The 14,721-nt window shown below is 42.1% G+C and overlaps 4 protein-coding genes across 4 annotated transcripts; 1 reads left to right on the top strand and 3 right to left on the bottom strand.

The window, feature by feature from the left end:
- Positions 1-4,684: 4,684 nt before the first annotated feature.
- On the bottom strand, positions 4,685-7,610 carry BCIN_14g02580 (hypothetical protein). Its single transcript, XM_024697108.1, has 6 exons — positions 7,433-7,610; positions 6,757-6,806; positions 6,549-6,610; positions 6,480-6,491; positions 6,130-6,428; positions 4,685-6,018 (listed from the first exon to the last, which is right to left on the bottom strand). The coding sequence occupies exons 2-6, from the start codon at positions 6,786-6,788 to the stop codon at positions 5,740-5,742; spliced, it is 684 nt and encodes a 227-aa protein (XP_024552922.1). The 5' UTR covers positions 6,789-6,806; positions 7,433-7,610; the 3' UTR covers positions 4,685-5,739.
- A 788-nt stretch (positions 7,611-8,398) lies between these two features.
- On the top strand, positions 8,399-9,400 carry BCIN_14g02570 (hypothetical protein). The gene has a single exon (XM_024697107.1). It carries the CDS (start codon positions 8,547-8,549, stop codon positions 9,261-9,263), a length of 717 nt encoding a protein of 238 aa, XP_024552921.1. The 5' UTR covers positions 8,399-8,546; the 3' UTR covers positions 9,264-9,400.
- A 237-nt stretch (positions 9,401-9,637) lies between these two features.
- On the bottom strand, positions 9,638-12,573 carry BCIN_14g02560 (hypothetical protein). Its single transcript, XM_024697106.1, has 3 exons — positions 10,874-12,573; positions 10,480-10,812; positions 9,638-10,422 (listed from the first exon to the last, which is right to left on the bottom strand). Exons 1-3 carry the CDS (start codon positions 11,450-11,452, stop codon positions 10,195-10,197), a joined length of 1,140 nt encoding a protein of 379 aa, XP_024552920.1. The 5' UTR covers positions 11,453-12,573; the 3' UTR covers positions 9,638-10,194.
- A 249-nt stretch (positions 12,574-12,822) lies between these two features.
- On the bottom strand, positions 12,823-14,587 carry BCIN_14g02550 (hypothetical protein). The gene is made up of 4 exons (XM_001553142.2): positions 14,382-14,587; positions 14,184-14,310; positions 13,377-14,132; positions 12,823-13,325 (listed from the first exon to the last, which is right to left on the bottom strand). The coding sequence occupies exons 1-4, from the start codon at positions 14,517-14,519 to the stop codon at positions 13,276-13,278; spliced, it is 1,071 nt and encodes a 356-aa protein (XP_001553192.1). The 5' UTR covers positions 14,520-14,587; the 3' UTR covers positions 12,823-13,275.
- Positions 14,588-14,721: the final 134 nt, after the last annotated feature.

Genomic DNA, 14,721 nt, shown 5'->3' with positions numbered 1-14,721 from the left:
TTTTAAATAATATGAGGAAGGAGACAGCTGTACACATACATTGTATCAGAACCATCTTCTCAATTATTTTCACACGCTCACTGGCACCATAGTCTCATACACTCCATCAAAAACTTCTACCCGTCAATCCGAATCAATTGAATGCCCCTTCCCCTTCCCCTTGCCCTTCCCCTTCCCCTTCCCCTCCCCCCCCAAGCTGTGCCGTCCAACGGTTGTGATCTGATGAATATCTGTTTCACCCTTTTGATGCTCCTGCGGTGGATCGGTAGATCATCTTAATATAAGTTTGGCTAGGCAGCTATACTCTAGGAGCCGTCCGCCCCAAAACTTACTCCGTACGCTCGGAGAATATTACTCAGCCTGGGGGTGTGGGGTCCAAAATCTCGTTCCATCGGTAATAGACAGTACCGGTAGACGTGCAGCTGCATCCAACATTATTTCCCCAACTTTCCCCCAATCTTTCCTTTCCCCAATCATCGGCGTTTCCATCGATCAATATCATACATTGCATATATGGTCTTTTGTTTCGTCGGTGAAGTAACCACGTCTTTCCATCTACTTGCCACATGCTGCAATGAGAAATCGACAAGTTGTCGCAGCCAGATAGATTGTTCAGCCATGAAAAAATGTCTCAACGCACGGAATGTTCGCATCGAGGGTCACATCAGATGGTGAATTAACACGAAAAACAAACTTCTTTTCCTAGTGGAATCGTTCAAGAACCATTAGACATTTCCTCGCATCTAATATCTCACCCGTCAAAAGACCTTCCTATCCACCCCGCATTTTTCTTCTAGGGCTGTAGATCCCCTCGGATCTGGCGGAACGTGGTGATTCATCTCAGGGGTACCCTACCCTTCCCCGATACTGATTCAATTATCTCAACTGGTAATGAGGTCGAGTAACTGGATACTTCTTGACACTTTCATTCTGCAGTAGAGCTAGATGGTTGCTCGGTGTGAGGGGGGGGGGAGGGGTGAGTACGGGATAATAGTCATTCCTGTCGAGGTATGTGAGATTTTCGTCCGCGAGTTGAATCAAGTATAGTTTTGCTATTCTCTCAATGAGTATCGTCACAACTAGTTCAAACCATCTACCTTCTGTATGATGCCTTTATTGAAAGTGTAAGAAGACTTCCCTCTGGCTAGTGATATGTAGGCATCCTCTCTATCTTGGTCCAAATTCTAGTGGCTATCAGTTGAAGCTTTTATGCACTCGTTGCTTTTCTATCCATCAACTATACCCTATCCATATTCATTCAATTTTGTTTAGATTTTTATATACACCATCTGCAGATAGAAACGGAGCAAGTTTTGATGATACTCTTCATAGGTTAGTTTTTTCACCAATCTGAATTAGTACTATCAAACTACTATCAAAAAACACCCTCAGTCTTTTCGAGTCTATCGATTATAAGATATAAAGTTATAACAAAAGATTTTTTACTATAAAGCTCGATTTGCACTCATAGATTCTGGTACCTATGTTCAACTACTTACTACGAATACATGTTAGAATTCAATCTGTTAATCTGATCACTTATTTCCTCTCATTATTCAATCTTCTACCTATTCATCTTCCACCTTCATCGATCACTCCTTCATATCAACCATTCTACTTCTACCTTCGTTCCTGTTTTGTTATCTCTTTCGAACCTTTCCACATAAAAAGCATCTTATTCATTCATTCACTTTCACGTCAAGACCAAAAGCAGTCTTTAAGAATTCGTTCCATTTTAGTCTACACATCACACATCATACATATAAATGAGGACTTCCTAGCTTCTCAGAATCAAGCAACACAAAACAAAATAACATGTTGGAAAAAAAATACTCAGTCAACTTAACTTACCCTACAAGATGAAACCCACACTCCGAACTGTAGTCCAAACACGATACGAATACAAAAATTACGATTACTTAATATCACCACATCGTTATCAATATCATACCTCTTCCATCCCCTCACACCTCTCTCAAACCCCCAAAATTTTAGATACGCACCCCGAGGAATCAGATGAACAATTGCGAGATATGGAAAGAAAGAAAAAAAACATACCGCAGATTCACACTATACATACGGATGTTATATCATCTTGAGTTTTTGGCTCACGCAAGCGGTTGTGTTGGTTTATTTATTGATTTTTTTTAAAAGAAAAAAATAAAATAAAATAAGAGAATGCAAGATTCAGTATTTCCTCAAACGGTTGAAAATTAAAAAACTTTAGAATTGAAAAATTACTTCCGAGATCTCATCTAAATCTCATCCTTCACGTCATTTGTTGATCAGTCAGTCAGTCAGTGAGTGAGTGAGTGAGTGAGTTTGCGTGTGGAAATATAATATAAAATAAAATAAAACTTTTTTCTTTTAATTATTATATCTATATCCTCTATCATACATACCACACTCTCTCAAAGACTATAGAAACTCCCATAATAAATCCATCGACGGCTTCTTTTTGAAACTACCCAAAGAAAGATTATTATATTATTCTTCTGTTTTTCTAAAATATCGCATCTCGGTTGTGTGTATTTTACATTTTGCGCGTGTATATAATATGTATTTGCATATCCATTTATATTCTCTCTTCTCTCTCGGATATGAATTTTTCGTTATGGATCTAGGAATCGGGAAGCGAAGTCGTTGGCTGGTATGTATTGGTAAATTGTTGTGTGTTCTCGAGGTGTTTATTCGCTTGTTTGTTTGTTTGTTTGTTTGTTTATTCGTCTCTTTATTGGGGAATGAGATGTTGATGTTTTGAATGAGATGTTGTGGGATAGTTGGGGGGATGGTTGGATGGTTGTTTATAGGAGGGTGAAATAAAAGTATGAGATAGAAAAGATGATTTATTATATTCGTAGATGAGGGGGATGGAGAGGATAAAGGGGATGGATATATATGAGTTTCTTATGATTTTATTTTTGTATTTGTATTTGTTTTGTTTTGTTTTGAATTTACTCGTTCATTCCTCGTTCTAGATCTCGCATTCTAGACCTTGTAAGTTTTTATTTTTGCTTTTATCTCCATCTTTGCCTTTCTTTCTCCTCCAAACTCACTATCTCTCATATCCCATCTCTCAACTCCTCGATCCTCAAAATCAACAAACTAATATCATATCAGCAAATCACTCCCCTGACCCCTTAACTTTCTTTCTCTTTCTCTTCCCTTTCCCCTCCTTCGTAGCTCAAAATAATATAATACTATAATACAAACTTTCCACTATTAACAACCCTATTTTCAAATCTATATCTATATCTATATCTATATCTATATCTATATCTATATCTATATCTATATTTATATCTATCATTCATCATATTAAACAATTTTCCGATTTCTCAATTTCTCAACCACAGTCACGGTATTCGAAGATTCTTATAAGTTAGTAGTGATCAAATGAATAGTTCATGAATCCAAACATACATGTATATGTGCGTACATGTACAAATAAACAGTATATCCATCTACCTATCCACCAGATATACAAAAACAAGTCTATTCACTCATTCATGTATTCATCTACAAATCCGTCCCATCTCATTTCAACATTTCGTCTAGCAAAACTTTCAACTTTCAATTCTCAATTTTCAACTCTTGCATACATAGTTACAGTAATAAGTCTAGCTACTCTAGCCGTTATTTATTCACATATCCATCCATCCATCCATATATATATATACAACTCCAACCTCTCACTTCCAACTAATAACTCCCAATCAATCTCTCAAATCTCTCAAATCTCTCAATCATCCATCCATCCATCCATCCATCCATCCATCTATCCATCCTATCTATGTGAACGTAGCAAATGACTCCAATTCAACAACTACAGCAGTAAAACCCTAAGCGAATGCGAAAGAGACTAGCTCTTTTAGTAGGTCTATACAAGACTCTCTATTCCCTGTACATAGCTAATAACTCTTTAGATAGAATACAATTACCAGACATACAGGCAGGACCTACGCAATTCACGGGTGCTACATCTTCCGTATCCTTCTCGTACCAACAATATCACACATACCCCCCTCCCCCCTATTTTCTCGAACAATACACAACGTACACTAGGTACACACAAACCATAGAACTGATTCAAATACCCCAGCACTGAAATTAGATCTCTCATATTTCTAATTTCTAATTTCTAATTTCTAATATATATTTAAAAAAAAAAAAAAAAATCTTAAAATAAATAAAAGAAGATCGATGGAAACCTTAAAATCAATTAACCATATCTACCTTATCTAATTGAGTTGAGAATCACACAATTAATTTAGAATCGTACTGGTCAAAACATACTAATTCAAAATAAGATCAAAAAAGATAAAATAAACTCGAATCTCCAAAATTAAATCAGAAATCCATAGAATTCCTTTTCTCTCTCCTCTCTCCCCCCTCTCTCCTCTCTCTCCCCTCTTTTCCTGTCTTCTCTCAATCTCTAACCATCAATAATATCCTCCACCATCCCCCATCATCCCCTACTAATCATCTAATCATCTAACCATTGCAATCCATTCAATTGATAACAAGCCAATCTTTCGCCTAATAATAACCTACGCCACTTACCTAGACAATCAAAATCTATACGTACACTTATATCTACACTTCTTAGCACTGATACATACACATATACAACACTCATTACTTAAAATTGAAAAGTACAAACATCTCAATATACATTACAAACTACTTCTAAACCCCTCCCTACTCACTCTATTTTATTTCATTCCACTCATACCCCATCTCACCTACTATCCAAAACCACAAACATACACATACATATATATATACACAAACATACATATCCACATACATCTCACACTTCACACATCACATCATATCATCACTTCGCATCAAATCTTATAAAACTCATTTTTGAACAATCGCATCACTCAATTCCCATTCCTATTCCACCCCCCCTTGAATCTCTACACACCCACCCCATTCAAGAGCATCCCTAAGCACATAAAAAGAAGTCAACAAACGACGATCGATCAACAAAAGTCTTTCTTTTCCTTTACGTCCCTCAATCCACCAATTCAGACTCAAGCCCCCAGTCCAGCCCAGGTGCTCTCAAGCCTAAATCCGTTCCTTTCCTTTGGGATCTCCTCAAATCGTTCATCGCCCGTCCAACTAAACATCTTATCACTTGTTTCTTATTGTCGTTTGGAATTCACCTCCAACAAAGACCAACTCTCCAACCATTCGTGCCTCACAGCCTCTTGCTTGCTTTGTGATTAGATCATATGTGAGATTGAACCCATTGTTTGTTCATAACATCACATCATTAAAAATAAGATAGAAAAGAACTTTTCGCCTGTTTGCTTTTGCTTTGCAAGTCGCCCAAAAATCTTGAAATCTATCTTGTAAGATGAAAACCACAGAAAATAATGGTTCCACGTCGTCAAAGGTAATGTTGTAGGTATTTACCGGGTTGCCAGTTCGTAAAGGGTATAGGAAATGGATATCGCGTGCAAAAATGCTTTTTTAATTTTTTTGTAGAACATATCAAAAGAAACATGGGGAATGACTAAGCGCCGAAAAGAAGCAATCCGTAAGGTTTTGATATAATGCTTATTATGCTGTTCGATCTTCGCACACCGAGAAAACGAGTAGACGGCCTTGGATCAATTGATGTTGTCCAAATTACAAATGAGAGACAAAATACGATGAACCAGTGTAAAAGCAATGATCGATAGTTCATCGAGGCCTATCGAACAATGGCATCCCTAGTAAAGGGACCTATGCAACAGGAGCTGCAACTGGAGCGATTGAAGCACCTTCCATGTTGCTAACTATGCCGGCACCGCCCTCTCCAGCGAGGTTATCATTGAGACCCTTCGATGGACAGTCACGAGCAATGTGACCTTCGGTTCCACAAGTGTAACAAGTCTTTCCAGCCTTGTTAACACCACCGTTGGGGCTAGTGCACTCACGGGAGCTGTGTCCAGTTCTTCCGCATGCATAGCACTTCATGGCTTGAGCCTGGCAATCACGGGCAAAGTGGTTTGGACCACCACACTATCAGGAGTTAGTTTAATGTAACCGAGGTCCTTGGGCCGAAGTGTTGCCGAAATGGAATGCTTTCGGAAGATTCGGGACATGGCAACCTATCAGAGAAAAATTGCTTACCTTGTAACAAGTGGCTGGGCGTGGTCCGCCAGCAAATCCACCGCGAGGAGCAAATCCGCCGCCAAATCCACCACGAGGAGCACCAAGTCCACGAGGAGGACCTTGCATTCCGTTGTTTGGGTTTGGGCAAGCTCTAGCCAAATGGCCAGGCATACCGCAGTTGTAGCATCGACCGGTGGTTCCAGCTCCGCTGATACGCAAAGTTGGGCAGTCAGCTTGAACGTGTCCTAAGCCTTGGCAGTGGTAACACTGCTTAGCCTCGGTAGTTCTTGGCAATGGGCAACCATTCGATTCGTGTCCTACGTCGTATTAGTATGACGAAGAGTTGTGCTCTGCTTCTGAAGGCTTACCAGGTTGCTTGCCTATTACACAAAGTATTAGTTTTATTCATCATCGAAGGTTAATTGATATGTACTCACAGTTGTAGCAAAGGCGTTCAGCAGAAGCGCAAACTTCAGCATAATGACCAACGTTTCCGCACCTAAAGATACCGATATTAGTGTTACCCTTTGAAACAAGAATGTTGCACAACACCAAAGAAGGATTGAGTTCTTTGTGATGACGCCAGGAAGACAAGTTCCAAAGCTAAGAATCTCATAATGTCCGAGGGGAAGTGGAGGCACTTACTTGTAGCAAGCACGACGAGATAATGAAGACATGGCTACTAATTTATGTGTCTGTTGTGTTCCATCATCAGCACGGCAAATCACAAAGGCACCATCCTCTGATTCCCATTCTTTAACAATCTTCCTGCATCTATGCGGTGACTCATCTACTCGATCTGATCTCAACCACTCCTCAATTGTCGAAGTCGGCATGTTGGCGATTGTGGCCCCGTAGGAATATATGTCGATGAGGTAAGTTCGCACAGAGATAACCACCAGAAGAACGTTGCAGTTGCATGACCAGCATCATCGTCAGGCTGCAGGGTGCACAAATGCTGTGCAACCCCTGTGTGTAAGATTGATATCGTGGTACTTGGTTGATATGCTGTCGACGATTGCGTTTGCTCATATGGTAAGGATGGTTGTTGTACGTAATATTGAGGATGGAAAGATCGGATGTTGGATAGGTTTGGATATCATCAAGTAGATGTGCCACCTTATTCTTTGGTTCATTCCCAAACCACAAGGCATTGTTCAACTCTTGAGGACGTAGGAGCGTGAGAGTTCCAAAGCCAAAGCCGGCGCAGACCTTTCAAGTAGTTCCCTTTCCCCCCCCCTTCCCATTCTCCCCCTCCCCAAAAGCCAAAAGCAACCCGCGACGAATCAAAAAGAGGAGATAAAAATAAGCAAGCACTCACCGAACAAATTTCCTTTGTTTTTTTCCTTCTTAAATTCCCGTTCTTGGAAAATATAACAACCTTTCCTTCAACAACAGCTACGACTTCCTACTTCCTTCTACCTCCCGTGATACAAACGTTTCGCGAAAGAGACTGCAGAATTGTGTGTGATGTGGTTTTTATTTTGTGGAGGGATTTCGGAAGGCAAAAGTTCCAAAAGGATGTCCCTTTGTAACCTGGAAAACTCTAGCTTAGCAAAGATCCTAAATCGTGAGAATGGTCTAGTCTTGAACGAGACTAGCGTGCGAGTGAGGATACGGTGACTAGTGCCAGACGCGGTTTAGCTTAACCGCCCGATGGAAAATCTAATGGTGATTAATGGATGAATGGTATTCCAAGGTGGGTGGGTGGTCTAAGCAAGGGTGGGTTACCGTGGGTGGGATCAGGGCAGGGCAAAGAAAAACACGAGTGAATGCTGATAAACGAACTAGTGGGAATGGGAATGAATGAATGGGAAATTGGGGAGATTGATGGATGTGATTGGCTGAATGACACAAAATACGTAAAATCCATAAAATCCATAAAATCCATAAACTCATGGGAATAACTTGAACCATGGGAAGGGGGGGGGGGGTTAATTAACCAATCTCGGTTGGCTTTTAGCAATCTATGATTTTACCGGCAGGATACGGTCGGTACGGTACGGTAGGTAGGTAGGTAGGTAGGTAGGTAGGTAGGTAGGTAGGTAGGTAGGTAGTCTACGGAGGCATACTACAAGATACACGCGATGGACATGATACGGGAGGATATACTTTCCTACTAACCATCTACTAACTGGCTACTAACGATTTACTAAACTACGTAGTACTCTCGCAGCCACCACGGAGGAAAGCGTGGAATCCATAGAATCCATGGAATGGAATCCAATCGTTCCTAGGAGTCAGACTTGTCAGAAGCGAAGTCCATACCAACTGTGTCAATTCACCTGTTGATCTCACGGAATAGAGTTCACACAATATTGCCGACGCGGATTGATAAGATTGATTTGTCAAGATCGTGGTGGCCCCATATTTCAGGCATCCATGGAAGCAAGCATCCACGCATTGCATATCACACATCTGGTGATCCTACCAAGATGATAATTATTAACGAGGCACACACCGACACACCGAATGCACCGAACAGACCGAACACAGGACATTTCTACCATCCATCACAATCAGCCATTACCAAGAACGAACTCCCAACACTTACTTCTCTATTCTCATTAAGCGCCCAATCCCGCCGGAGCGACCGAATATATCCATATGCAAGTCAAACCCCAAGTCAAACCCCCTCCCAAAAGAGACAACAATACGATATCCGGCTCCCACCATATCCATCTCTCTACCCATCCCCCAAAGCTTTTGCGGAGGAATCTCATCTCGTCTCATCTCATCTCTACTACACCTACTGTACCCTCCCTCTCCTCCCTCCCCAGTCGGCAACTCCAGCAACTCCAGCAACTCCAGCAACTCCCCATACAAGATTCACAGCACAGCACTGCGCCGCCCCCAACCTCCCCCCTCCCCTCCCTTTTCCCCTTTGCCGCCCTTTCCCTTTCCCAATCATAATCATAATCATAATCACAATCTCAATCTTAATCTTAATCTTCTCCCCAGGCATCCAGACCCAGACTCATAGACGGACGCTGCCTCTGGATACACACCACCCCATTCACATCGAGCATATCACATCATATTTACATCCACATCCACATCCACATCCATATTCACACCTATTCACATTCGTCCCCGTACTTATTATACCTGTCCCCCGTACAATGCAAACGTCCACATCCATTCGTCTCTAATCTCCCGACCGATAAAAGCACGCATAGATTTGAATTGTCTGGAAGACCTCGAGAACGAGTACGTCCCTTGGTCAAAGCCACATCCATCCATCCACAAGACAATGTGCAGAATAAATAAATAAATAAATAAATAAATAAATAAATAAATAAATAAATAAATAAATAAATAAATAAATAAACAAATGAATGAATAAATAAATAAACAGACGCATCCCATTTCGTACCTTACTTACCTCACCATATACACATCCAGAAGACAACCACTTCCCCAGCCAATCAACAAATCAATCAATGCACCTCCACACATGCAATGCGAACTGCCCAATCTATCTAGTACTTACTGCACGATACTGCACTCTACGATGCGGCTCTTTTGAAACCGATGACTGGTTACTTGTTATTTTGTGATACTGTATAACTATCGTATATTGTATATGTTACTTTCACATCTCTTCCAGAATCGAGAATCTCCACCCATCTATCTATTCAATCGATCCAACGATCCAGTCATCTCCACATCTATCTATCTACCCACCACCACTGCATCCCAGCCAAGACTCACATCGAAACCTCCAATGTCTACTCCCACCGCACACTCCCCTCCATATTCAAACACCCATTCCACGTCTCCGCCAAATATACAGACATAACCATGACCAACTCAAAAACCATGAGAGATACCATACACAAAAAGTAAAAAGAGAGGAGGGGAACAAAAACTCCAAACACAATGCTAAACGAAACGCTATCAATATTCCATAGGTATATGCATCTCAACGCCCCAGATTAAATCAAATCAAAAACTCCCCATCTCCAAGTCCAAAATTGTGAAATTCGATTTTTCCCAAACATTCGAAGAATTCGAATGATGCCCATCAAGGGCTCATTCTCGTAGTCCTTTATTTTTTGCATGTCCATGTATCGGACAGGGTTAGTTAGACATACGAGGCCATTCCGATCGATCGGCTGGATGTCGAGGCAATACATCTTCTCCCGTAACCGTTGAACGAGGTGCTGCCTCAATGACGTAATCGATGCCATCATCAGACATATATGATGGAGGACGATTCGCCGTCGACGGGCGCTCGGATATTCGAGAGATTGGCCGATTGAATGCTGCTTCATTCCTTTGCCAGAAAATCCTATTGGGATCAACCCTCTATGTACGCAGTTAGATAATCATGTCACGTCTTCACTACGGATTGAAGTTACGTACCACCGACTCTCTCCATAATCCATAAGCGGGAGGGGGCATTTTCGTAGCTTGACTTTCAATACCTGCTGCTTCTTCATCTCTGGCGAGCGCTACTGGTATAGGGACTGAGGTTTCGGCATAACCTCCAGGTCCAACCATCGACGGAAGACGTCGTGGATTTGGCTCTCCCTCTATCGGCGGCTTTAAGATCATCATGCAGAGGCGAATTATAGAATGGCAGAAGAAGATAGCAACTATCAGAATTATCAAAATTAAGAGAACGTGAAATTCTTGAGTCTCAGCCTTATCTGACAATGCCAATGCAAGATATATCGTGAGCACTAGCACGAGAAACTAAAAATGACATTAGAAACTTGTGGGGAAAAAGAGGGATCCAGAAAAATGCAACACATACCAGCCCGGATATTAGGGAATGCACTATCTTTTGACGTATCCTTTTGTTCCGAATTCTTGGCGCACATCCTCTCCCACATTCCTGCATTCCCCTTGGAGGTCCTCTCCTTCTCCTACCTCTATTTGCTAAATCGGCTAGATGCTGCTCAGCAGGATCTACACTAAGAAATCTGCGATCCGATCGTCGTTGCACTCGAGGTGGCATTGTTGAGATGGGAGACGCAACTGCTGGAAGTTGCGCGGATCGTGAAAGTCGACTATGGGAACGAGTCGCGATAGGTGGTAGACGACGTTCTTCATGTTGAGGCAATGTAGGCTCAGCAGCGGCAGAGTTTCGGCGCGTCGAGCTTCGACTTGTGGTCAGGCCCGGAATATGGATTCGAGTGGACGGCAGATTGCTAAGGCCAACTAATCGTGGAGCTTTATGACTTTCTGGGGAACGATTCCTGGCTTCAACGCTTGATCGTCCCGCAAACACCGAATTCAGCCCCCCTCGAATTTCCTCCAACCTCGACTGACCCCTCTCCGATTCTCTCGATGGCATGTCCCTGTGTCCACTCTCGTTCTGTCGTGGAGGCATTATTATGTGCTACTTCGAAATGTGTCGCGAAATTAGTGAATAGAGACAATGTGTCTAGATGATCGAAACAGTATCTTTCCTTCCTAAGAAGACCGAATTGCTTTTATTGTTTGCGCAACCCACGACGCCCCGAGTTGCTTTATTTTCCACAGCGAGAGGTTAGGTCCTGTCAACACGACCTTGTATGATATAACACGAAGACATTAGATGGAATAAAAGGTGGAATTATCGTAGTCAACCAATCTACCCGTCCTCATTGCACGCCCGAATCGAAAAGCCAGCAATCGTTCGCAAATCAGTATCCACCAACCGACAAGATATGCAGGTAGGCAGCAGAAGGATCCGGAAAGAATATGGGGAAACTGTGATGTAAAGTAACAAACCCAGATGCACAAAAGAAAGCGCAAAGACCAAGAGATGACCAAGAGAGTGAAGAGGGAGAGAAGAATACGAAACGTCCGAGAGAGAGAACTCCTTCGCCCTACGAACGAGTCTCGAATGGTCAGAAATTGCTTCGAAATTGACCACTAAAAAGGGACGTAAGGGTAAGAAGGAACTGAAAACACAGCTCACGGACTTCAAACTCAAGCAAGATATGCAAATATAAACAGGATGCGAAGAAAAAGACAGGATAGGAGAAGAAGCTTTGGCCGATGATGATGATTTCAGTGGACTGTACTAGGTAGTTAATTTCGTCCCAGTCACGACTTACTCTATTTTGGTAGGCAGAGAAAGAACGATAGAACCCCCTTTGAAAAGCTGGCTAATGATCGATCTCTCGTGTCTCATAGCAGACGACTACTGTGTAGAAGATGGCCATGGGTAGCAAATAATTCGACACGATACCGGAAAAATCTGCGACGAAAATAACAGTGGCCCTGCATAACAAGATGTTTGATATATTTCCAATTGCGAACCGCACTTCAGGGATGTAAGGATGTGACTTGTAGATTAATTTTGTTTGGGTCTAAATGATGTTTGACCTGGGACAAATATAGTTCGAGGTGAAGCCTTTCAAATCTTAAGTCTGTTTCAGGTGGAGGCTGTGACCCACCAATCAAATTTCTTCTATCGTTCTTATTTCAGGGGGTTGAGCTCGTCTAATTGATTAACCGCGCTGCTTATGATGAAAGGTCTTGACCTTGGAGTTTTGAAGAAAACGCTATGATTTATGCAGACAGCACGGATTAGAAACATCTAGACTATCTGCGTACGAAGTAGGTAGGTAGGCTAGGTATGTAATGACTTCAATAGAAAGGAAACATGAAGGTACAGTATGCATCTTACGAATGCATTCAATTCCCCCATGAGGATTGACTGGTGTAATATGATATGATACGATGACAAGATCTGTCCCCGATGTTTATATATGTGTTTGATGATACAATTTTTACATTTATTTGTACTTCCTCTACATACTTGTACAGATAAGAATCTAGCCATCCAGCTTCATACAAACTTCTAATTTTGCAGATCTCGCACTAGGGCTATTTTAATCAGTAATATATTGCGTGGCTTGAACCAAATATATTGATTTGGATTGGTGAGGGGTAAATGTATGAACATTTTTCATATCATTTATCCGTGCTTGTTCAGGTCTTCCAACTTTCTCGCATCAATTACACCATTGCCGTCGATTTAAAACATCTGTAGGGCTTATCCTGCTCGCATGCGCAATCCCCATTCCCTCAACGCCTTCCGAATGGTTTGCAGAGCTTTTCGTAAGCTTCAAACTTCCTGATTCCTAAACTCCGAGTTTTCTGCAAGATTGTTTGGTTGGGTATCTTTTCATTGACTCTGACCTCCTCCTTACGTGTACGATCTCACTTCAATTCTCCCAAGAGCAATGTGCGATCTGAAGAAGCGGTAAGAACTAGTAGATTGTTAGTAACAGAAGGTGCAGGGTCTGAGGGAGAAATCTTACTAATAGGGTCCTTTCCAGGTGATAACTCAGCACAGTTAACAGTTCCCTTATGACCAGGTAATTTGTACAATATTTTACCGTTCTCGTTGTTCCAAACAACAGCAGTGCCATCTCCAGCACCAGCGGCAATTTTCTTTCCAGTTGGATCCCAACTTGCTCGAATCAAATTCTTCTCCATTCCCGCCGGGGCGCCATCAAAAGTTTGGATATGTCGTTCAGTGGGCGCAAATGGTCTGATATCCCATGTTCGAACCGTAGAGTCCATGGAATTTGATAAAAGTGTTTGAGAATCCGGTGAAACTCGAAGCGATGTAATCGTGTCTTGATGGCCAAGCATAGAATACACCACAGCCTTTCTCCTCATATCCCACACCTTGATATCATTGTCGATCCCACCGGAATACAACTCATTTCCAGCTTCAGCTAATGCGACAGCTGTGACAGGGAACTCCGTAGGAATGAAATCGACAGCAGCTTTTGTCCTTGGATCCCAAATGCCTATATACCCATCGTCTGATCCACTTATGAGAAGTTCCTCTCCTCTTTTACTGATATCCATACAATTGACTACTTCTTCGTGTCCAACATGTCTTCGTATCCTTGTGCCGGTCTCCAAGTCCCAGCTGGCTAGATGCATATCTGCAGACGCTGAGAACAAGGCCCTCGAGTCGCGCGACCATTGTAAATCTAATACCGCGCCCTTATGTCCTGTTAAAGTTCCGTAGTTTTCACAATCTCCATATGTTCTCCATAAATCTGCAAAAGAATCAGTATGCATGTAGCAAAGGACGAATATGTGTTACTCACTAATAGATCTATCCATTGACCCTGAAGCGATATAATTTCCATTGGGATCGAATTTGGCAGCAAATACCTCTCCTGAATGTCCTTCCAATTGCATCACTGGAGCTTGTAAACCACTCGTCCGAGGTACCTATTTTTACAAGGGTCAGCCAGGCGCCTCCAAAATGCCAGATTATTCCATAGTTATCAATAGGTACGTACTGCTTGTACGAGCGCGCCACTGCTGGTTGAACCATTTGTGGTGGATAAAGCTGTGCTCTCATTCCCTACATTCTGCCTCTTCACAACCATTTGGGATGATCCAAAGGACCCAGAAGCTGGTCGTTTTCCAGAAGACATGATTATAGCTTCTTCCTTCAAGCTACGCGTGATTTCTCGAGAAATGATATGGATGTTTTAAGCTGCGCGTTGTTGGCACCAAGGCTCAGTAGCAGAACGCAATATGAATTTCTAAAAAGTACGCTAAAGTGCGGCCGCCTAGCCGGCTTGTGCCTGGACCAGCTTCCAGCTTCAATGGGAATATTACTATGTAGCAAGAACA

Source organism: Botrytis cinerea, chromosome 14 (assembly GCF_000143535.2).
Source record: "Botrytis cinerea B05.10 chromosome 14, complete sequence".
NCBI lineage: Eukaryota > Fungi > Ascomycota > Leotiomycetes > Helotiales > Sclerotiniaceae > Botrytis > Botrytis cinerea.
The sequence above is the reverse complement of the archived record's forward strand: the minus strand, read 5'-3'. Positions and strand labels throughout refer to the sequence as shown.

Excerpts from the sequence above, each read along its gene's own strand:
- BCIN_14g02580 (XM_024697108.1), bottom strand. The coding sequence starts at position 6,788 with ATGTCTTCATTATCTCGTCGTGCTTGCTACAA. Across the intron at positions 6,611-6,756 it reads TCTCGTCGTGCTTGCTACAA|GTGCGGAAACGTTGGTCATT; the intron begins GTAAGTGCCTCC and ends CGGTATCTTTAG. Across the intron at positions 6,019-6,129 it reads GCCCAGCCACTTGTTACAAG|TGTGGTGGTCCAAACCACTT; the intron begins GTAAGCAATTTT and ends AACTCCTGATAG.
- BCIN_14g02550 (XM_001553142.2), bottom strand. The coding sequence starts at position 14,519 with ATGTCTTCTGGAAAACGACCAGCTTCTGGGTCCTTTGGATCATCCCAA. Across the intron at positions 14,133-14,183 it reads GTCAATGGATAGATCTATTA|ATTTATGGAGAACATATGGA; the intron begins GTGAGTAACACA and ends ATTCTTTTGCAG. Across the intron at positions 13,326-13,376 it reads ACCTGGAAAGGACCCTATTA|TTCTTACCGCTTCTTCAGAT; the intron begins GTAAGATTTCTC and ends ACAATCTACTAG.
- BCIN_14g02560 (XM_024697106.1), bottom strand. The coding sequence starts at position 11,452 with ATGCCTCCACGACAGAACGAGAGTGGACACAGGGACATGCCATCGAGA. Across the intron at positions 10,813-10,873 it reads ATTCCCTAATATCCGGGCTG|TTTCTCGTGCTAGTGCTCAC; the intron begins GTATGTGTTGCA and ends TGTCATTTTTAG. Across the intron at positions 10,423-10,479 it reads GATTATGGAGAGAGTCGGTG|AGGGTTGATCCCAATAGGAT; the intron begins GTACGTAACTTC and ends CTGCGTACATAG.
- BCIN_14g02570 (XM_024697107.1), top strand. The coding sequence starts at position 8,547 with ATGATAATTATTAACGAGGCACACACCGACACACCGAATGCACCGAAC.